At 46.9% G+C, this 24595-nt stretch overlaps 1 protein-coding gene across 2 annotated transcripts in view; it reads right to left on the reverse strand.

The window, feature by feature from the left end:
* LOC138373317 (F-box DNA helicase 1-like) overlaps positions 1–24595 on the reverse strand; it is a 106944-nt gene that overhangs the window by 33761 nt on the left and 48588 nt on the right. The window contains exons 2-3 of one of the 2 annotated variants that reach the window (XM_069339507.1): positions 5298–5491; positions 2988–3071 (exon numbers count right to left, since the gene is read on the reverse strand). In XM_069339507.1, coding sequence (XP_069195608.1) covers positions 2988–3071; positions 5298–5491 — 278 coding nt within the window. The remainder of the gene's footprint in view (positions 1–2987; positions 3072–5297; positions 5492–24595) is intronic. The other variant, XM_069339508.1, reaches the window with a different exon arrangement.

The following is a 24595-nucleotide window of genomic DNA, read 5'->3' on the forward strand; positions in this document are numbered from 1 at the left end:
GAGCGAGTGCGGCCGGGGCGTGAAAGACGTTGAGAACCCCCAGAGAGAGAGGGGGGTCAAAAGGCGCAGTAGTCACAACGAGAGACTTAGCCTCACCAGGGGACGAAGTTCTCACCACTGGGGACTGGAGGCTCGACCCAACCACAGAGGAGGGAGGGGAGCTGGGGGAAGAAGTCAAGAGTGTCAAAAGAGGAGCAAGGTCGGGGCCAAATGCAGCGGGAGCTAGAGCCTGGTCTTCCAAAACAGGCCGACTCAGGGGCTTGGTCGCCAACCCCACGAGCCTGAGAGGGTACAACGGAAACATTTATCGACAGAGACGAAGAAAAAGAAATTCATCCACGAATGTGCCCCCATACCCACCATGGAGCCACAATTAGAGGCAGGACACCCAACAGGAAGCTATCGCCGATCATGCCGGTCTCCCTAGGGGTGCGTCGTGAGTATACGCCCCACAAACGCCACCTTAAGAACCGTCAGTCCGTCGAGATCGGGTTCAGCGACGAAAGGGGGATTGACAATAAAAGGTTCCCCTCTCTCGAGACGTCGGGTACAACAGTTCTATGGGTGCAAGAGTATGCCTCCTCAAGCACCCGGGCGTCAAAATAGAAGTAGTCCAATGAAAGATCCAAAACAAGCAAAAGGTCGGCAGGAAACGACAAGCAGATAGGAGAAGAGGGGGGAGAAAAATGAAACAGAAGGAAAAGGAAAAGGTGCTCAGCACAATTGGAGAGGACGGCAGCATGAGGACAAGGCCACAAAAGGACAGAGGACTGTCCCAAGGAGCATCACACTCCAGCAGCCGCCCACTGAGCCCCCCCTCACGGCATCAACGAGCTGAGCGGGGAGGGGGAAATATTGAGAAGATTTGTTTTAGAATCATTAATCTTACCCTTTTGGTCATAGTCTACCACACATGTTTACAAGAAAGACTGCTACCAAAATATACTATAATAATAATAAATAATAATAATATTATTATTTATTATTATTATTTATTATTATTATTATTATTTAAATAATAATAATAATAAATAATAATAATAATAAATATTAATTAAAAATAATAATAAATAATAATAATAAATAATAAATAATAAATAATAAATAATAATAATAAATAATAATAATAAATAATAATAATAAATAATAAATAATAAATAATAATAATAAATAATAATAATAAATAATAATAATAAATAATAATAATAAATAATAAATAATAAATAATAAATAATAATAATAAATAATAATAATAAATAATAATAATAAATAATAATAATAAATAATAATAATAAATAATAATAATAAATAATAATAATAAATAATAATAAATAATAAAATATATATATATATATATATATATATATATATATATATATATATATATATATATATATATATATATATATATATATATATATATATGCCGTACCTAGTAGCCAGAACGCACTTCTCAGCCTACTTTGCAAGGCCTGATTTGCCTAATAAGCCAAGTTTTCATGAATTAATGTTTTTTTCGACTACCTAACCTAACCTAACTTTTTCGGCTACCTAACCTAACCTGTAGAGATAGGTTAGGTTAGGTAGGGTTGGGTTGGGTTGGTTAGGTTCGGTCATATGTCTACGTTAATTTTAACTCCAATAAAAAAAAATTGACCTCATACATAATGAAATGGGTACCTTTATCATTTCATAAGAAAAAAATTAGAGAAAATATATTAATTCAGGAAAACTTGGCTTATTAGGCAAATCATGCCTTGCATAGTAGGCAAAGTGCGTGCGTTCTGGCTACTAGGTACGACACATATATATATATATATATATATATATATATATATATATATATATATATATATATATATATATATATATATATATATATATATATTATATATATATATATATTATATATATATATATATATATAATATATATATATATATATATATATATATATATATATATATATATATATATATTTATTTTTGAATATGACCGAAAAAGTAAGATTAATAACTAACACGAATTTTCTCAATATTTCTTATGTTTCTTTATACTGTTGATGGTAATTGAAAAATCAATTCTCCAAAATTCATTTTAATTTCTAGTCTGACGCAACACGAACGCATTTCGTAATAACTTATTACATTTCAAAGACTTTAGTTTACACACACACAACTATAACCTGCAAACACTAAACAGAGTTTTACTATGCTAATATTTAAACAGCTTTTGTCTTATATACTCGCATTTGGGTGAGGTGATATGTTACAACAGTTTTGGATGAGGTGACTTTTTGATGTGTAGTGCCTCGCTGATGTCGAGTCTCCTGCTATCGCTGTATCTATCGATGATTTCGGTTTTGTTGTCAAGATTTCTCTGGTGATGGTCTGGTTGCGAGAAGAGATTATATGTTCACTGATGGCGCCCTGTCGCTTAAGTATTGTTAGTCGCCTGGAAAGAGACGTTGTCGTGTTGCCTATATACTGAGTTCTTTGGGGCTTACAGTCCCCAAGAGGACATTTAAAAGCATAGACGACGTTGGTCTCCTTCAAAGCGTTATGCTTTGTGTCTGGGGAGTTTTTCACGAGTAGATTGGCAGTTTTAGTTTTATAATAAATTATCAATTATATTTTCAGATTTTTGTCTGTAGGGATGACGTTCCTATCTACAATATCTTTTAGGACCCTTTCCTTCGTTTTATGAGTCGTCGGAAAGAAGTTCCTGTAAAATAGTCTAATAGGGGGGTACAAGTGTTGTGTTGGTTGACTCTTCAGAGGTTGCATGGCGTCCCACCTTACTTTTTATGATGTCTTTCTAATTTTATGATGTCGAAACATTATAGCAGATTTTCACACATTAATTCTCTAGTGTTTGTGATTAAATATTTAAATTTTACATCAAGCAAATGATGAAGTATTTTAATTACCATATTTCAGGTTATCGCATCCTGCTGTTTATTACTCTTACCTGATTACTGGTCTTACCTGAATCTTAAGTGGTTACTTAACATGATCTTTGCTATATCATTGATACCAACTGTGCCCTCCAATTTATTAATTGAGGAAAATCTGAAAAACAAAAGAACAAAACATTCTTGAATAATAAATTCTTCCAAACCAGACAATAAAATCTGTTGCTCTTTTGAAACCCCTTGTGTAAACATTGGCAGGTCAAATATCTTTAAATATTGAGATATATTTGTTCTGTCCAACATACTGATGAAAAGACTGGTATGGACGAATAGCTTCCTCATTAACCTGGAAATCTGCAGGAGGTTGCTTTAGTACAACTGCCAGCAATTGTATTGTAGGCAAGTTCATATATGACTATTACATTTCCAAGTCCAAGAAGACAGACGGAGTTAGGATCAAGCACGCGTCAACAGCACTGCTGAGTAAAAGGTTCAGAGAATGTTACATCAGGACCAGAGCTGTAGTGTGAGGCTCTAGTCCGAGTGTGGCCCCCCCCCCAGGCGGCCCTGTATTGTGGTCGCGTGGCCCCCCCAGGCGGCCCTGTATTGTGGTCGCGTGGCCCCCCCCCCCCAGGCGGCCCTGTATTGTGGTCGCGTGGCCCCCCCAGGCGGCCCTGTATTGTGGTCGCGTGGCCCCCCCAGGAGGCCCTGTATTGTGGTCGCGTGGCCCCCCCAGGCGGCCCTGTATTGTGGTCGCGTGGCCCCCCCAGGCGGCCCTGTATTGTGGTCGCGTGGCCCCCCCCCCCCCCAGGATGCCCTGTATTGTGGTCGCGTGGCCCCCCCCCAGGCGGCCCTGTATTGTGGTCGCGTGGCCCCCCCAGGCGGCCCTGTATTGTGGTCGCGTGGCCCCCCCCCCAGGCGGCCCTGTATTGTGGTCGCGTGGCCCCCCCCCAGGCGGCCCTGTATTGTGGTCGCGTGGCCCCCCCCCAGGCTGCCCTGTATTGTGGTCGCGTGGCCCCCCCCCCCCAGGCGGCCCTGTAGTGTGAGTGTAGCCACCAGGCAGCCCTGTAGTGTGAGTGTAGCCACCAGGAAGCCCTGTAATGTGAGTGTAGCCAACAAGCGGCCCTGTATTGTGAGGGTATCCACCAGGCGGCCCTGTAGTGTGAGAGTAGCCACAAAGCGGCCTGTAGTGTGAGAGTAGCCACAAAGCGGCCTGTAGTGTGAGAGTAGCCACAAAGCGACCTGTAGTGTGAGAGTAGCCACAAAGCGACCTGTAGTGTGAGAGTAGCCACAAGGCGGCCTGTAGTGTGAGTAGCCACAAGGCGGCCTGTAGTGTGAGTGTAGCCACAAAGCGACCTGTAGTGTGAGTGTAGCCACCAGGAGGCCTGTAGTGTGAGAGTAGCCACAAGGCGGCCTGTAGTGTGAGAGTAGCCACAAGGCGGCCTGTAGTGTGAGAGTAGCCACAAGGCGGCCTGTAGTGTGAGAGTAGCCACATGGCGGCCTGTAGTGTGAGAGTAGCCACAAGGCGGCCTGTAGTGTGAGAGTAGCCACAAGGCGGCCTGTAGTGTGAGAGTAGCCACAAGGCGGCCTGTAGTGTGAGAGTAGCCACAAGGCGGCCTGTAGTGTGAGAGTAGCCACAAGGCGGCCTGTAGTGTGAGTGTAGCCACCAGGCAGCCCTGTAGTGTGAGTGTAGCCACCAGGAAGCCCTGTAGTGTGAGTGTAGCCACCAGGAAGCCCTGTAGTGTGAGTGTAGCCAACAAGCGGCCCTGTAGTGTGAGGGTATCCACCAGGCGGCCCTGTAGTGTGAGAGTAGCCACAAAGCGGCCTGTAGTGTGAGAGTAGAGACAAAGCGGCCTGTAGTGTGAGAGTAGCCACAAGGCGGCCTGTAGTGTGAGAGTAGCCACAAGGCGGCCTGTAGTGTGAGTGTAGCCACAAAGCGACCTGTAGTTTGAGTGTAGCCACCAGGAGGCCTGTAGTGTGAGAGTAGCCACAAGGCGGCCTGTAGTGTGAGAGTAGTGACAAAGCGACCTGTAGTGTGAGTGTAGCCACCAGGAGGCCTGTAGTGTGAGAGTAGCCACAAAGCGGCCTGTAGTGTGAGAGTAGCCACAAAGCGACCTGTAGTGTCAGAGTAGCCACAAAGCGGCCTGTAGTGAGAGAGTAGCCACAAAGCGACCTGTAGTGTGAGAGTAGCCACAAAGCGACCTGTAGTGTGAGAGTAGCCACAAAGCGACCTGTAGTGTGAGAGTAGCTACAAAGCGACCTGTAGTGTGAGAGTAGCTACAAAGCGACCTGTAGTGCGAGTGTAGCCACCAGGCAGCCTTGTAGTGAGTGAGGCCACGAGATAGCTATATAGTATGAATGTAACCAGCTAGGTCCAACTTACTGTGTTCCAATGTGTGATAAAGCCAAGGACTCAGCAGTGGTCACTGTAACATTGATGGGGAATGTTTGTGAACATTGCTCCGCGAGTGTCACTGAGGGAAGAAGCAGGAGGAACCTGGTGTGTGGTCGCTCTTGGCACAACCGACGCAGGGTTGTAGTCTTGCCCGCTCCAGCAAAGGCGTCGATCTTCACAATCTGGACAATAATTATAACATCATTCACAACCTGGACAATAATTATGTCAGTCACAATCTGGACAAAAATTATAACATCATTCACAAACTGGAGAACCAACTATAATATTTACAACCTGGATATCTATTAAACCATCTTTCAGACCCAGGACAATAAATTATAATCCACTACCTGTACAACCAGTTATAACAATATTCAACCCATATAACAATTGTAACGTCCCTCAAAATCCAGGAAATTAAGTTGTCATTCACATCCTGGACAACAATAATACAATCATTCACATCTTGGACGATAAATATAACATCCATCAAAACCTGAACAATTATAACATCAATTAAAACTTGTCAATTATATATCATCATTTACAACCTGGAAAACAATTACATACTTGACTTATAACTTTCTTCTCAACCCTGTACTGTAAGTGTATACAATCAGGTGTGTACTGTAAGTACACACGTAGTCACGTTACTTATATGACTGAATTCTGTAAATAAGTAATTATCAAAAAGGCGGCACCAAACCGGGAAGGCTACGTAGCTCCATCAAATGTGCGGGATAATCAGGGGTCGCTAAATATCACCAAGGATGCCAATACGAGAACAAACGCATAGGGCGACGATATCAAAAGTATCCGAGTCACCAAGAATACTATCGAGAGAGAAAGCGACCATGGGGGACAGTCGAAAAACGAGACACACTCGTCCCGGAAGTCAGGACATTCAACAAGGATATGCACGACCGTAAGAGGGACAACACAATTATGACAATAAGGAGCATGGTGGCGCTCCAAGTTACCATGAGTTAAGCGAGTATGGCCAATACGCAACCTCGCGAGAGCCGTTTCCCATCACCAGTTATAGTGGTAGAAGGACGGTCACAAGAACACACAACTCTTAAGAGAACGTAGTTTGTTACCAGTAACAGAAGACCAACAAGCCTGCCAACATGTAAGGATGGAGGATTGGATAACCGGGTAAAAGTCGGAATAACGAAAACCTTTATGAGAGATGGGACAAGAGCGGACAGCTTCCCTGGCGGCAGCTTCCGCATGCTCATTTAAATTGACACCAAAATGGCTGGAAACCCAACAAAACTCAACCGACTTAAATTTACTGTAAACAAGAAACAGCCAATGCTGGATCTTGACAACCACTGAATGAACCGGATTACAGGACCCGAGAGCCATGAGGGCACTACGAGAGTCAACAACAACTACAAAGGAAGATTGACAACGAGAAAGCAGGAGATTAAGAGCATAGAGAATAGCATTAAGCTCTGCTGTGAAGATACTAGTCTCCGGAGGTAAGCGACATATAAGCGTCATCAGGAAAAAACAACAGAGTAGCCAACACCGTCCACAGACTTGGACCCATCGGTGAAGACGGAAGCGGAGTGGAAGTGAGAAGAAAAGTGCTCAAGGAAAAGGCGTTTTAGAACCGTAGGAGGGGTAAAAACTTTAGAGATGCGGGTCAAGGATGTACAAAACTGTGGAAGGGGGACTCTCCACGGGGGCAAAGAAAGACCAACACGAGGAGAAATATTAGAAATACGAACGGAAAGAGAATCCAATAAGCGAGGTAACCGGACAGAAAGAGGGAGGTGGTGAAGAGGAACAGGAACCGCAGGAGGAGTAAAAGTTAAAGCACGACAGAGGCGAGAGGAATGATGTTGCAAAGACCGGGCAAGATAGCGAAGACAGTAGCGATCACGGTGGTCCTGGAGAGATAGGAAGCCAGTGTCATCATACAAGCTGAGGACGGGAGTCGAGCAAAAGGCTGAGGCGCAACCCAGTATGGTGTAAAACATCAGGACGGTGAAGAAAAGAAGAAGCAGACGAGTAACCAGGGCAACCATAATCCAGCTTAGACAGGACGAGAGAGAAATGTAATGCAAGGAGAGTGAGCCTATCCGCTCCCCGAGAAGTATGGGACAATACCCGAAGGAGGGCAAGGGCCTTAGAGCACTCAACACGGAGGTAAGAGATATGGGGAGCCAAGACAAACAAGTGTCAAAGAATAAGCCCAAAAGCTTCGTTGAATCTTTGTACTCAAGAGGATGAACATAAAGTGACAAAGAGGGACGAAGAACGACCCGTTTCCGAGTAAAAGTCATGGCACAGGTCTCAGCAGTAGAGAACTTGAAGCCATGATCGGTGGCCCAGACGACTCGGCATCAATCGCAAGTTGAAGCCGGCGTTGAAGGAGAGGTGAATCATCACCCTGACAGCAAAGAGTAAGATCATCGACATAGACAGCGGAGAAGACGCTGGAAGGAAGAGAAGAAAGAAGACCATTGAGGGCAACCAGAAAAAGAGTAGTGCTCAGAACACTACCCCGGGGCACACTTTCGTATAGCTGAAAGAGGCAGAGCGCGTGGTACCAAGCCTCATCCAAGGAACGATGAGAGGGGAAGCTGCGGAGAAAGAGGGAGATGACCACATAGGATAAAAGAATGAAGCTGGGATAGAATATGATATCGCCAAGTGGTGTCGTAAGCCTTTTCCAGGTAAAAAAAGACGGCAACAACGGAGGTCATCGCTGCAAAAGCAGTACGAATACAGACCTCCAAGTTCACCAGGACATCTGTTGTGCTGCAGCATTTGCGGAAACCAAATTGAGAAGGGGAGAGGTGGTGGTGGTGTTCCAGGAACCACATCAGACGAACATTAACAATACGTTCAAAGAGTTTGCAGACAACTTGTTAAGGCAATAGGGCAAATGACCTTAGGGGATGTTCCCACAGACCCTGGTTTGCGAACAGGGAGGACAACGGCATCGAGCCAGTCCTCAGGGACTGACAACGGCTCCCAGATCCGATTGTACAGACTCAGTAAATACCGAGACGTGCACGGAGGGAGATGGTGAAGCATCTCATAATGAAAGCCATTGGAGCCCGCTGCCGTAGAACCGCAGAGGGCCAGGGCAGAACGAAGTTCAAAGAGAGAGAAGGGATCGTTTTAGGGAAGTCGAAGACGAGTGCAGAAATCTAAAGGACAAGATTCAAGGACATGTTTACGAAGATGGAAAAATTGGGAAGATGAAAACCAGAGCTAACAGAAGAAAAGTGGGAACCCAATTCGATACCGACCTACAATGGGTCCGCCTCAAGAGTACGACGGAGGTGAAGGGCAGGTGAAACATCGGGAACGAACTTACCCGCTCTCTTGCGGATATGCTTCCAGATCTGTGGCAGAGGAGTTTCAGACGTAATGGTGGAGACATAAGATGCCCAACATTCACGTTTAACCATACGGATGGCCCTATGGGCCACCACACTTGCCTTCCGAAAGAAATTAAAACAATCGGGCATTTGCCGACGGCGGTCTCTTCCAGGCTGCAGGCTTACAGCGAACAGCCTGAGCACAGTCTGCATTCCACCAGGAAACGCACTTCTGTGGACCCTGAGAGGAAGAGCAAGGAATAGAGCACAGGGCAGCGTCAAAGACTGTCATGAAAAGGAGGAGAGAGATAAGGGAGAGGCAGAAGGTAGAGGTCAGAGAGAGCAGCACTGAGGGTAAATAGATTCCAATCCGCTTTAGCAAACTGCCACCTAGGGCAGGAGAGGGGAGGGTGAAACGAGAAAAAGGTAACAAGGATGTGGAAATGGTCACTGCCATAGAGGTCATCAAGAACCTGCCACATGAAATCTAAGTAAAGAGACGACGAGCAAAGAGAAAGATCAAGACAGGAAAGGGTGCGAGTCCGAGAGTCCAAATGTGTGGGCTCACCAGAATTCAGAAGAGACAGGGAAGAAGGGAGGATAAATGGCTCAAGAAGGCGACCTCGGGTGTTCGTCAGAACATTACCCCAAAGGGAATGACGACAATTTAAATCACCTAGCAGGAGAACAGGCTCCGGGAAGGAGTCCAGTAGGTGTCTCAGATCAGGAAGAGAAAGCGGGACACTCGGGGGGGAGATAAATGAAACAAACGGTGTCCCATTTCCCGACAAAGATACGAGCAGCAGAACAATTAAGAGGCGAAGGAAAAAGTAAGGGGACAAAGGGAACTTCAGAACGAATCGAGAGCAGAAGAATTAGAAGCCCCAGCAACAGCTGGGGAGGAGGGGGAGAGAAAGGAATAGCCACGAAAGCGACCAGGACGAGCACCAAGCATCGGCTCCTAGAGACAGACACAAAGGGGCGAATACCGCGAAATCAGAAGATGGAGTTCCAGGAAATTGGCGTAAAAACCCCGAACGTTCCATTGAAGAATAGACATCGACGAGAAGAGAAAGGACAACAGAGAACAAGGAAAAAACAAAGGAGAAAGAGCAACATAGTACGATGTAGAAGATCAGGGTCGGGATCGGGGTCAGCAAAGTCAGGGTTAGGGGGCATGGGTAAACTGAGCAAAGACGGAGGGACGGAAGCGGGAGAACAGACCAGAGGAGAACGAGCGGGGTCCGGAGGAGGAAGAGGAGGAGGCAACCGAGAGAAGCAGTCCAAGGACAGCAGCAGGAAGAGGGAGAGTAGAAAGAAGGGGAGCGCACCTCAGCAAGAGCAGCAACCGAGAGGGATGCGGGGCCCAAAGAAACCTCCATAGCAGGAATAGGGGAAGCCACCACCGAAATGAGAGGGGAAGGAGTGAGAGAGTCAGAAGTAGGGGGCGAGGAAGAAAGTAAGTAAGTAATTATCAAAAGAAGGCACCAAACCGGGAAGGCTATGTAGCACCATCAAATACGCAAAATAATCAGAGGGCGCTAAATATCACCAAGGATGCCAATACGAGAACAAAAACGCATAAGGCGAACGATATCAAAAGTATCCGAGTCACCAAGAATTCTATCGAGGGACAGGTGACCGCGAGGGGCGGTCGGAAAGTAAGTAAGTAAGTAATTATCAAAAGAAGGCACCAAACCGGGAAGGCTATGTAGCACCATCAAAGACGCAAAATAATCAGAGGGCGCTAAATATCACCAAGGATGCCAATACGAGAACAAAAACGCATAAGGCGAACGATACCAAAAGTATCCGAGTCACCAAGAATTCTACCGAGGGACAGGTGACCGCGAGGGGCGGTCGGAAAGCAAGACACACGCTCGTCCTGGAAGTCAGGACATTCAAGAAGGACATGCACGACCGTAAGAGGGACAATGCAACTAGGACAATAAGGAGCAGGGCGGCGCTCCATCAAGTGACCATGGGTTAAGCGAGTATGGCCAATACGCAACCTCGCTAGAGCTGTTTCCCACCGCCGGTTACGGTGGAAGGAGGACGGCCACGAGGAAACACAACATTTAAGAGTACGTAGCTTGTTACCAGTAACAGACAACCAAGAAGCCTGCCAACGGGTAAGGACTGAGGAATGGATAACCGGGTAAAAGTCGGAATACGGAATGCCTTTACGAGAGATGGGACAAGAGCGGACAGCTTCCTTAGCGGCAGCATCCGCACGCTCATTTAAAGACACGCCAATATGGCTGGGAACCCAACAAAACTCAAACGACTTAAATTTACTGTGAACGAGAAACAGCCAATGCTGGATCTCGACAACTACTGGATGAACTGGATTAAAGCACCCGAGAGCCATGAGGGCACTACGAGAGTCAACAACAACCACAAAGGAAGACTGACAACGAGAAAGCAGGAGACGAAGAGCAGAGAGAATAGCATAAAGTTCCGCTGTAAAGATGCTAGTCTCCGGAGGCAAGCGACACATATAAGTGCGATCAGGAAAAACAACAGAGTAGCCAACACCGTCCGCTGACTTAGACCCATCGGTGAAGACAGAAACGGAGCGGGAGTGAGAAGAAAAGTGCTCGAGGAAAAGGCGTTTTAGAACCGTAGGAGGGGTAAAAGCTTTAGTGATACGAGTCAAGGATGTACAAAACCGCGGAAGAGGGACCCTCCACGGGGGCAAAGAAGGAACAACACGAGTAGAAACATCAGAAATACGAACGGAAAGAGAATCCTGTAGGCGAGATAACCGGACAGAAAGACGGAGGTGGTGAAGAGGAACAGGAACTGCAGGAGGGGTAAAAGTTAAAGCACGACAGAGGCGAGAGGAAGGATGTTGCAAGGACCGCGCAAGATAGCGAAGACAGTAGCGATCACGGCGGTCCTGGAGAGACAGGAAGCCAGTGTCAACATGCAAGCTAAGGACGGGAGTCGAACGAAAGGCACCAGAACTGAGGCGCAACCCAGTATGGTGCAAAGCATCAAGACGGCGAAGAGTAGAAGGAGAAGCAGACGAGTAAGCAGGGCAACCATAATCGAGCTTAGACAGGACGAGAGAGGAATGTAAAGGAAGGAGAGTGCGCCTATCTGCCCCCCAAGAAGTATGGGACAAGACCCGAAGGAGGGTAAGGGCTTTAGAGCACTCAACACGGAGGTAAGAGATATGGGGAGACCAAGACAAACGAGTGTCAAGGAATAACCCCAAAAGCTTCGCGGAATCTTTGTATTCAAGGGGATGACCATAAAGTGACAAAGAGGGACGAAGAACAACCCGTTTCCGCGTAAAAGTCATGGCACAAGTCTTAGAAGTAGAGAACTTGAAGCCATGACCTGTGGCCCAAGACGACACGGCATCAATTGCAAAGTTGAAGCCGGCGTTGAAGGAGAGGCGAATCATCACCCTGACAACAAAGGGTAAGATCATCGACATAGAGAGCGGAGAAGACACCAGAAGGAAGAGAGGAAAGAAGACTATTGAGGGCAACCAGAAAAAGAGTAGTGCTCAGAACACTACACTGGGGCACACCTTCGTATTGCTGAAAAGAGGGAGACAGAGCGCTACCAAGGCGCACCCGAAAGGAACGACGAGAGAGGAAGCTGCGGAGAAAGAGAGGGAGATGACCACGAAGGCCAAAAGAATGAAGTTGAGATAGGATATGATAACGCCAAGTGGTGTCGTAAGCCTTTTCTAGGTCAAAAAGGACGGCAACAACGGAGGTCTTCGCAGCAAAAGCAGTACGAATATAGACCTCCAAGTTCACCAGGACATCTGTCGTGCTGCGGCACTTGCGGAAACCAAATTGAGAAGGGGAGAGGAGGTGATGGTGTTCCAGGAACCACATCAGACGAACGTTAACCATACGTTCAAAGAGTTTGCAGACACAACTTGTGAGAGCAATAGGGCGAAAGTCCTTAGGGGAAGTACCCAGAGACCCCGGTTTGCGAACAGGGAGGACAACGGCATCGAGCCAGTCCTCAGGGACTGACGATGACTCCCAGATCCGATTATACAGACTCAGTAAATCCTGAGACGTGCTCGGAGGGAGATGGCGAAGCATGTCATAATGAATACCATCGGAGCCCGCCGCCGTAGAACCGCAGAGGGCCAGGGCAGAACGAAGTTCAGAGAGAGAGAAGGGATCATTATAGGGAAGCTGAAGATGAGTGCAGAAATCTAAAGGACGAGACTCAAGGACAGGTTTACGAAGAAGGAAAGATTGGGGAAGATGAAGACCAGAGCTAACAGAAGAAAAGTGGGAACCCAGTTCGGAAGCGACCTGCAACGGGTCCGCCACAAGAGTATCATGGAGGTGAAGGACCGGTGAAACATCGGGAACGAACTTACCCGCTATCTTGCGGATACGCTTCCAGATCTGGGCCAGAGGGGTTTCGGACGGAATTGTCGAGACATAAGATGCCCAACATTCACGTTTAGCCGTACGGATGGCCCTACGGGCCACCGCACTCGCTTTCCGAAAGAAAAGAAAAGAATCGGTCGTCTTGCCTCCAGCAAGAATGCCTACGGCGGTGCTTCTTCCAGGCTGCACGCTTACAGCAGACAGCCTGAGCACAGTCCGCATTCCACCAGGGAACGCACTTCCGTGGACCCCGAGAGGAACAGCGAGGAATAGAGCCGAGGGCAGCGTCGAAGACAGTGTCATGAAAAAGGAGGAGAGCGCGAGAGAGGGGCAGAAGGGAGAGGTCAGAGAGAGTAGCACTGAGGGAAAATAGGGTCCAGTCCGCCTTAGCAAACTGCCACCTAGGGAAAGAGAGGGAAGGGCGAAAAAGAGAAAAAGGAAACAAGGATGGGGAAATGATCACTTCCATGGAGGTCATCAAGAACCTGCCACGTGAAATCTAAGTAAAGAGAAGAAGAGCAGAGAGAAAGATCAAGACAAGAAAGGGTGCGAGTTCGAGAGTCCAAATGGGTGGGCTCACCAGAATTCAGAAGAGACAGGGAAGAAGAGAAGAGAAACGGCTCAAGGAGGCGACCCCGGGTATTCGTCAGACCGTCACCCCAAAGAGAATGACGACAATTGAAGTCACCCAGCAGGAGCACAGGCTCCGGCAAGGAGTCTAGGAGGTGTTTCAAATCAGGAAGAGAGAGCGGGACACTCGGGGGGAGATAAATGGAACAAACTGTGTACCATTTCCCCACAAAGATACGAGCAGCAGAACAATGGAGAGGCGAAGGAAAAAGTAAAGGAACAAAGGGAATATCAGCCCGAATCAAGAGAGCAGAAGAATTAGAAGCCCCAGCAATGGCTGGGGGGGGGGAGAGAAAGGAATAGCCACGAAAACGACCAGGACGAGCACCAAGCATTGGCTCCTGGAGACAGACACAAAGGGGCGAAAACCGCGAAACCAGAAGTTGGAGTTCGAGGAAATTGGCGTAATAACCTCGAACGTTCCATTGAAGAATGGACAACGACGAGAAGAGAAAGGACAAAAACAGAGAACAAGGAAGAAACAAAGGCGAAAGACCAACAGAGCACGTTAAAGAATATCAGGGTCGGGATCAGGGTCAGCAAAGTCAGGGTTAGGGGGCATGGGTAAACTGAGCAAAGACGGAGGGAAGGAAACGGGAGAACAGATCAGAGGTGGGCGGGCAGGGTCCGGAGGAGGAGGAGGAGGAGACAACGGAGAGGAGCAGTCAAGGACAGCAGCAGGAAGAGGGGGAGTAGAAAGAGAGGAGCGCACCCCAGCAAGAGCAGCAACCGAAAGGGAAGCAGGGGCCAAAGAAACCTCCATAGCAGGAACAGGGGGCGCAAGCACTGAAACGGGAGGGGAAGGAGCAACAGAGCCAGAAGGAGGAGCTGAGGAAGAAAGCGAAGCCTTCTTACCCGCCGGGGAAGAGGAAGGAGAGGAGCCTGGCTTACGCTTCTGACTTAAAGAGACCGGTGTCCCAGCAACTACGTACCGGGCAACGGATTCCAGTGTCTCAACAGGAGAAGCCGAACGAGAGCACACACGACGGCCGTTAGGAGAGCGATGGACATCCGCCCGCACCGACAGGCGGCGGGGAGAGCCGATAGATGGAGGAAGAGGATGGGAAGGAGGATCGGAGGGGGACGAGGAAGAAGACACAGAAGACACGACAGACCGGGTAGAAGGAAGGGGAACCCCAGACAGAGGACCAGGAGGAGGATCCTTCGGGAGAGAACCCAAAGGGACAGAGGAGGGGGCAGTGGGCGCATCAGGGTCCAAGGCCCGGAAACGGTTGTGAGTCTGAGGAAGGCGGGAAGACGAGGAGAGGAAGAGCGCAACACGCGAGCATAAGAGATATTAGCATAAGGCGGGAGCCGGCGAACCTGGCGCCTCGCCTCAGGAAAAGATAAACGCTCCCGGTGCTTCAAGTTGAGGACGGCTGCCTCAAGCTTGTAATGGACACACGCACGGGAGAAGGTAGGATGGGCCTCACCGCAGTTGAGGCAACGAGCCTGGGGAGAAGCGCACTCCGACTTAGAGTGACCTTCGCCACCACACAAAGGACAGAGAGAGACAGTCCCGGAGCAGCGGAGGGCACCATGCCCAAACCTCCAGCACTTGTTGCAGAGCCGAGGAGAAGGAATGTACTCCTGGACAGAGCACCTGGCACCAGCAAGAATGACAGAGGGTGGAATGGTCCTACCATCAAAGGAAATCTTCACAACCCGGAGGGGTTGACGGCGACTACCACGAGGGGGACGAGTAAACGTGTCCACCTGGAGAATAGAGTGGCCCTGGGCAGCGAGGATATGTCGAATATCGTCGTGGCAGTCGCGCAGGTCCCGAACACCGGTCGCAACATGGGGCGGGAGCAAAATAGTGCCAACACTGGCATTCAACTGAACATTCTTCGAGACCCGAACGGGGGTCTCGCCAAGGCAGGATAAGGCAGCCAAGCGGGAAGCAGCATCCTGAGAAGGAGCAGCAACGACACGTGTACCGAGACGAGTGGGGTTGAAAGTAATGGAGGCATCCACGGAATCAATGAGATGTCGATGGAGGGAGAAATCGTCAGGAGGCGCAGAATCAAGAGGGAGGAGATCAAAATATTTGGCCCACGAAGCGGGACCAAACAAGGCTTGATAGGTAGTAGAACTGGAAGGAATCGAGCGAGGGCGGCCGTGACGAGGACTGCGGTGAGAACCCCCAGAGAGAGAGGGGTTAAAAGGCGCAGTAGTTACAACTAGAGAAGGAGCCGCGCCAGGGGACGAGGTAGTCACCACTGGGGGCTTGGGGCTCGACCCAACCACAGAGGAGGGAGGGGAGCCAGAGGAAGGAGTCAGAGAGGCCAAAGGAGGAGCAAGGTCGGAGCCCAATGCAGCGGAGGCTACAGAGCCCGGTCTTCCAATACGGACCGACTCGGGGGCTTGGTCGCCCACCCCACGAGCCTGAGAAGGTAAACCAGAAGAAGCCGAAGCAGGGGTAATCATCTTGACGAAAGAAAGAATTCACTCACGAATGTGCCCCCACACCCACCATGGAGCCACAATTAGAGGCAGGACACCCAACAAGAAGCTATCGCCGATCTTGTCGGGGCCTCCTAGGGGTGCGTCGCGAGTATACGCCCCACAAACGCCACCTTAAGAAACCGACAGTCCGTCGAGATCGGGTTCAGTGACGAAGTGGGGATTGACAATAAAAGGTTCCCCTCGCTCTCGACGTCGGGTACTGCAGTTCTACGGGTGCATGAGTATGCCTCCTCAAGCACCCGGGTGTCAAAATAGAAGAAGTCCAACGGAAGAACCAGAACGAGCAAAAGGTCGGTAGGAAACGGCAAGCAGATAGGAGAAGAGGGGGGAGAAAAACGAAACAGAAGGAAAAGGAAAAAGATGCCCAGCAGAATTGGAGAGGACGGCAGCAGGAGCACAAGGCTAGAAAAGGACAGAGGACTGTCCCAAGGAGCATCACACTCCGGCAGCCGCCCACTAAGCCCCCACACGGCGACAACGAGCTGAGAGGGGGGGGGGGGGCGAGGAAGAAAATGAAGCCTTCTTACCCACCGGAGAGGAGGGAGAGGAGAGGAGCCAGGTTTACGCTTCTGACTTAAAGAGACAGGTGTCCCAGCAACCACTTACAGGGCAACGGATTCCAGCATCTCAACAGAAGCTGAGCGAGAGCACACACGACGTCCGTTAGGAGAGCTATGGACAGCAGCCCACACTAACAGGCGGTGGGAAGAGTCAATAGACAGAGGAGAAGGATGGGAAGGAGGATCGAAGGGAGACGAGGAAGAAGACACAGAAGACATGACAGACTGGGTAGAAAGAAGGGGAACCCCAGACAGAGGACCAGGAGGAGGACCCTTTGGGAAAGAACTCAAAGGTACAGAGGAGGGGGCAGTGGGCGTATCAGGGTCCAAGGCCTGGAAACGGTTGTGATTCTGAGGAAGGTGGGAAGGACGAGGAGAGGAAGAGCGCAACACGCGAGCATAAGAGACGTAAGCACAAGGCGGGAGCCGGCAAACCTGGCGCCTCGCCTCGGAAAAAGATACACACTCCCGAAGTTTCAAGTTGAGGACGGCTGCCTCAAGCTAGTAATGGATACACGCACGGGAGAAGGTAGGATGGGCCTCAAAAGCCAGGGATGGGCAGAAAGCTTGGGGAGAAGTGCACTTCGACTTAGTGTGACCTTCACCCTTACACAAAGGACAGAGAAACAGTCCCAGAGCAGCGGAGGGTACCATGCCCAAACTTCCAGCACTTGCTACAGAGCCTAGGAGAAGGAATGTACTCCAGGACAGAGCAACTGGCACCAACAAGAATGACAGAGGGCGGAAGGGTCCTACCATCAAAAGTAATCTTCACAACCCGAAGGGGCTGACGGCGACGACCACGAGGGGGACGAGTAATAGCCCCGAGAGCCATGAGGGCACTACGAGAGTCGACAACAACTACAAAGGAAGATTGACAACGAGAGAGCTAGAAACGAAGAGCAGAGAGAATAGCATAAAGCTCCGCTGTGAAGATGCTAGTCTCCGGAGGTAAGCAACACATATAAGTGTGATCAGGTAAAACAACAGTAGCCAACACCGTCCGCAGACTTAGACCCATCAGTGAAAATGGAAACTGAGTGGGAGTGAGAATAAAAGTGCTCAAGGAAAAGGCGTTTTAGAACAGTAGGCGGGTAAAAGCTTTGGGGATGCGGGTCAAGGACGTACTAAACTGCGGAAGGGGGACTCTCCACAGGGGCAAAGAAGGAACTACACGAGGAGAAATATTAGAAATACGAACGGAAAGAGAATCCTGTAAGCGAGATAACCGGACAGAAAGAGGGAGGCGGTGAAGAGGAACAGGAACCACAGGAGGGTAAAAGTTGATGCACGACAGAGGCGAGAGGAATGATGTTGCAAGGACCGTGCTAGATAGCGAACCCACGTTTGAAACAATCAAGGGACCCCACCTCCAAGTTACGCGGTAATTGGTTCCACAAATCAAAAACCCTGTTATCAAACCAGTATTTACCCATGAATTTCCTAAATCTAAACTTAAATCTAAATACAAACTAAATCTTGTATTGAAGTGATAGCGAGTCTTTTTCCGTGTTTATTTCCATCCCGATTTTTAAATCATCAGCAAATTTGCAAATATTGCTACTCAAACCCGAATCTAAAACATTTATAAATGTTGACCAAACCACCCACTAGAAAGTAAAGGGACGACGGCGTTAACTTCCGTCATGGATCATTCTCTAGTCGATTGTGCGAGAAAATCTCGATGGAGTGGGTAATGGTGGGGAGGGCGAGGGAATGGGGTAGTTGGGGATTGTGGAGAGGACGAGGGAATGGGGGAGGGAGAATTGATAGGGAGGATGTCTGGATTGGGAAGTGGGAGATGGCGGGAAGGACAAGGGGACAGGGAGGGGGGGGGGGGGGGGGTAATGGTGAGGAGGACTGGGAGACAGGGGAAGGTTGGTTTGGTTCAGCAACACACATGCGTTGCTGAGCCACAGTAATGCATGGACGGGTACAGCTAGTTATAAATAAATTCCCAGGACAGAGCCTTGTGGTACTCCAATTAGAACATTTTCCAACCTGTAACTAACCCCATTTATACTAACTCTGTTTCCTTTGGTATAGCCATGTCCTAATCCAACCTAATATAGCACCCCCAATACCATGAGTCTCAATCTTTTTAGTCAGTCTTTCAAGTGGCACTGCATCAAAAGCTTTGCTAGAGTCAAGGTACACAACATCACAAACCTTACCACTATCTACCGCTTCAACTATGCTGGAATAAAATGATAGCAAATTTGTTTAACATGAACGGACATTTGTAAAACTATGTTGTGAATCATTTATTAATTTATGCTTTTCAAGGCTAATTGGCCGATAGTTTGAAGCAAGTGATCTATCTCCTTTCATAAAATGTGGAACCCCATTAGCAACCATCCATGACTCTGGCATTTTGCCTGACTAATGATTTTTAAATACGGTAGACAATTTCTGGCTGAGCTCCTCTTTTCATTCTGTAAACACCCTTGGTAAACACTTCGTCCGGCCCTGAGGATTTGTTTGGTTTGAGTTTTACAATTTGTTTTATACCATCCTCCCTGGTAACTGCTAAACTAGTATACAGTACCTGTCTTCGTCCATACCCATAGATTTGTTCGGCTGAAGGCACAGTGTTAAGTTCCTCCTCAGTAAATACAGAGATAAGATATTTATTAAACATACTACTCATCTCTTCGTCATTATCCGTTATCTGACCTGTCTCAGTTTTTAATGGACCTATCCTTTCCCTAATCTTTCTTCGATATAACTGAAAAAGCTCTTTAGGACTGGTCTTTTCTTGCCCTGCATTGCGAACTTCAGAGTTGCTTTTTGCTCTCCTTATCTCTTTTTATAACATTTCTTATCAGCTGTTCGAATTCTTGTTCTAAACTGACTTCCTCATTCTTAATCCTTTTGTACCAAGCTCTCTAACTGTATGGTTCTTCAGATCCTTTGTTAACGATTCCGGATCATTAGTATTCGATCTATTTAATTTGTATGGTATACAACTTTCCTGTCCTTATCTTGAGGTTATCTTGAGATGATTTCGGGGCTTTTTAGTGTCCCAGCGGCCCGGTCCTCGACCAGGCCTCCACCCCCAGGAAGCAGCCCGTGACAGCTGACTATCACCCAGGTACCTATTTTAATGCTAGGTAACAGGGGCATAGGATGAAAAACTCTGCCCATTGTTTCTCGCCGGCGCCTGGGATCAAACCCAGGACCACAGGATCACAAGTCCCGCGTGCTGTCCGCTCGGCCGACCGGCTCCCATATGCTTAGAATATCCTTTGCTTAGGAATATTTTTAAATAAATTATATTTTGAATCCACATCGAAATCCCTTTTAACATCACCCATCGTTGAGTTCACGTCTCCCTCCAAGACCGGCCTACTCCCCAATGCCGAAGACTTTCCAATCTATTTGACCCAAAAAATTTCTTAGGTTATTTAAATCGGCTTTTCGAAAATCTGGGACTTAACAAAATTTTCTCCTACAGATGTATTCCATTCTATGCTACATCTTACTTCTTTGTGATCACTGTCCCCTAGCTCAATCCCTATTTCGATGTTATTAACTAACAGGGAAACACAAATTAATCTAAAATATTATTGTCCCGAGTTGGTTCCTTAATGTGTTGCGTAAGAAAGCAATCGTCAATTCTTGAAAATCTTCTGCTTCATTATGCCCTGTTCTGTTAAACCAGTTTATTCCATTAAAAATAAAGTTACCCATGACACAAATACTAGGCACCTAGGTCCTCCAGATATTTCACCCCAATAGATGCTTTGCTTCCATCCTGCCTAAGTTTGGTGGACTGTATATACAATTCCTATTACAAGATTATTTGCTTTTCGTTAAATTCTAGCCAAATAGTTTGTGTTGCTCACTTTTGATTCCCTCTGAGATTACATTTAAAATTTTCCCTAAAATTATATATGGCTTTTCCCCATCATCTTATATATCTTAGTGTGAAGTAGTTTAAATCCATTTATTTGAAATTCGGCTAACTGTTCTCTATTTTCTACACATCCACGTTTCGGCAAGTGCAATAATACCTATTTTTCCGTGCATACAAGAGCATTTAAATTGTTTATTTTGTTTCTTAGACTCCTACTGATAGTAAAATATGCCCTAAGTGTACTGTCATTTTGAGGCCCTTCTCTTTCCCTGATCATTTTGCCAATTTGTTTCCCCTACAAACACATTCTTTTATTACCTCCTTCCTCATTATCAATTCCCATACCACAATCTATTAACAGTTTAAACCGAAACAAGCCCCTGCAACCACAGGTTCCAACGAGTTCGCAACAACAACTCAGCCCTAGACAGATGCACCCCATCCCTAGTATACATGGCATCTCTTCCATAGAAGTGTTCTCAGTTATCTATGAAAGATATTGCATTTGATTTGCAACAGTTGTCCAGCCGGCAATTGACGCCAAGTGCCCTCGACACTAATTCATTTCCAACGAGTTAAGAGTGAGTTAGGAGTGAGGCACTGATACAGAGGTTTAAGACAGCCATATAATTAGTCAGGAGCAAGGGAGGAATCCCGATCATATGTGGCATTCTTCCAAATAAAGAGATATGGAAATGAATGGTTGTCGGGGGCACTTGGTGTCAACTGCCGGCTGGAAAAATATTGCGAATCAAATGCAATATCTTTCATAGATAACTGAGAACACTTCTATGGAAGAGATGACATGTATGCTCGGGATGGGGTGCATCTATCAAGGGCTGGGGTGGTTGTTCGCTTTGTTGTCGTGAACACGTTGAAACCAGTGGTTGGAGGCGTTTGTTTGGGTTTGAGGTTTAAACTGTTAATAGGTAGTTGTATGGGAATTAATATGAAAAAAGGAGGTAATAAAAGTGTGTATGTATGGGAAACAAATAGGCACAATAATCAGAGAAAAAGAAGGGCCCCAGGATTATAATAATTAGGGTATATTACACTAACAGTAGAAGTTTAAGAAAAAAACAATTTAAATGCTCGTGTCTGCACAAAAAAAAAATCGATGTTATTGCACTTACCGAACCGTGGATGAATGTAGAAAATAAAAGTATTGCCTAAATTTCAAATAAAGTGGATTTAAACTATTTCACACAGATAGATATATTAGACGTGGAGGGGGAAAAGCCAAATATGTTAGGAGACAATTTGAAATGTAGTCTCAAAGAGGGAATCAAAACCGAGCCCCACACACAAATTATTTCGATAGAATTAAACGAAAAAGCAAATAATCTTATAATAGGAATTATATGCAGGCCACCAAACTTAGACAGGATGGAAGCAAAGCACCTATGGGGTGAAATATCTAGAGCATCTAGGTCTAACAGTACGTGTGTCATGCGAGTCTAATTTTAGTGGAATAAAGTGGTTAACAGAACAGTGAATAATGTAGATTTTCTAGAATTATTGACGATTGCTTTCTTATTCAAGACATTAAGGAACCAAAGCGGGTAAATAATAATAATATACATTTATTGTTAAACAGGCAAACACAAATTAATGACATCGAAATAGGGAGTGAGCTAGGGGACAGTGATCACAAAGAAGCCGGATTTAGCATATAATGAAGTAGATCTGTAGGAAAACATTTTGTTAAAGTGCCAGATTTTCTAAAAGACAATTTTAATAGCCTAAGAAATATTTTGGGTCAAACAGATTGGAAAGTCTTGGGCATGGGGGGTGGGCCAGTCTTGGGCATGGGGGGTGGGCCAGTCTTGGGCATGGGGGGTGGGCCAGTCTTGGAGCGAGACATAAACCCAGCGATAGGTGAAGTAAAAAGAGCTTTCGATGTGGAATCAAAATATACCTACTTTAAAAATATTTTAAGCAAAGCACAGGTACGTAGTATACCATACAAATTGAATAGACCGAATACTAATAACCCATAATGGATAACAAAGGATCTGAAGATTCTTATAGGTAGAAAGAGCTTGATACAAAAGGATTAAAAATTTGTACAACTGGTTAGAAATGTAAAAGAGAGATAAGGAGGGGAAAAAGAAACTATGCAAGTAAGTAATTATCAAAAGTAGGCACCAAACCGGGAAGGCTATGTAGCACCATCAAATGTGCGGAATAATCAGAGGTCCCTAACTATCACAAAGGATGCCAATACGAGAACAGAAACGCAAAAGGCGAACGATATCAAAAATACCGATTCACCATGAATTCTATCGAGGAACAAGTGACCGCGAGGGACGGTAGGAAAGCAGGACACGCTTGTCCTGGAAGTTAAGACATTCAACAAGGATATGCACGACGGTAAGAGGGACAATGCCCCTCTTAATTTGGACAATAAGGAGCTGGGCGGCGCTCCATTAAGTGACCGTGAGTTAAGTGAGTATTGCCAAGACGCAACCACGCTAGAGCCGTTTCCCACCACTGGTTATGGTGGCAGGAGGAAGGCCACGGGGGGGGGGGGGGGACAATGCTGAATAGTACGCAGTTTGTTACCAACAACAAAAGACCAGCAGCCCTGCCAACGGGAGAGGATGGAAGAAGGGTTAACCGGATAAAATTCTGAAAAAGGAATACCTTTACGGGAAACAGGAAAAGAGCGGACAGCCTCTCTAGCGGCAGCGTCCGCACGCTCTTTTAAAGAAACGCCAACACGGCTGGGAACCCAGCAAAACTCTACGGATTTAAATTTACTAGAGACAAGAAACAAACCATGTTGAATCTCGACGACTACCATATGGAGAGGATTAAAGGACCCGAGAGGCATGAAGGCACTACGAGAGTCAACTACAATCACAAAGGAGGATTGTACACGAGCAAGCAGGAGACGGAGAGCAGAGAGAATAGCAAAGTTTCGCTGTGAAGATGCTAGTCTCCGAAGGGAGGTGACACATAAGTGCTGTCAGGAAAATCAACGGAGTAACCCACACCATCTGCAGACTTAGACCTGAAGATGCAGATAGACGCAAATAGGGTGAAGATGGAAATGGAGCAGGAGTGTGAAGAAAAGTGCTCAAGAAAAAGACGTTTCAGAACCGTAGGAGGAGTAAGAGCTTTAGTAAAGCGGGTCAATGATATACAAAACTTCAGAAGGGGGACCCTCCACGGGGGCAATGAAGGAACAATGCGAGGAGATATATGAGAAAGACGAATGGAACAAGTCCTGTAAACGAGGTAGCCGGACAGAAAGAGGGAGGTGGTAAAGAGGAACAGGAACTACAGGTGGAGTAAAAGTCAAAACACAAAACAGGCAAGAGGAAGAATGTTGCAAGGACCGCGCCAGATAGCGAAGACAGTTGCGATCACTGCGGTCCTGGAGAGAAAGGAATCCAGTGTCAACATATAAGCTGAGGGCGGAAGTCGAACGAAAGGCACCAGAGCTTAGGCACAACCCAGCGTGGTGCAAAACATTAAGACGGCAAAGAGAAGAAAGAAGCGGACGAGTAAGCAGGGCAACCATAATCGTGTTTAGACAGGACGAGTGAGGAATGTAAAGAGGATTGTATGCCTATCCGCCCCCAAGAAGTATGGGATAAAATCTTAAGGAGGGAAAAGGCTTTAGAGCATTTAGCTTGGAGGTAAGAGATATGGGGGGACCAAGACAAACGAGTGTCAAAGATTAACCTCAGAAGCTAAGCGGAATCCTTATACACAAAGAGATATCCATAAAGTAACAGAGGGACGAAGACACGCTTCCGAGTAAGTCATATCACAAGTCTTAGACGCAGAAAACTTGAAGCCAGGATCGGTGGCCCAAGACAACACAACATCAATCGCAAGTTGAAGCCGCCGTTGAAGGAAAGGCGAATCACCACCCCGACACCAAAGGGTAAGATCTTTCTACATAGAGAAAGGAGAATATGGCAGAAGGAAGGGAGGAAAGACCATTGAAAGCAACAAGAAAGTTTAGTGCTCAGAACACAACCTTGGAGCACACCCTCAAATTGACTAAAAGTGACAGAGTGGCACCAAACCT

This window comes from Procambarus clarkii, chromosome 41, assembly GCF_040958095.1.
Source record: "Procambarus clarkii isolate CNS0578487 chromosome 41, FALCON_Pclarkii_2.0, whole genome shotgun sequence".
Lineage (NCBI taxonomy): Eukaryota > Metazoa > Arthropoda > Malacostraca > Decapoda > Cambaridae > Procambarus > Procambarus clarkii.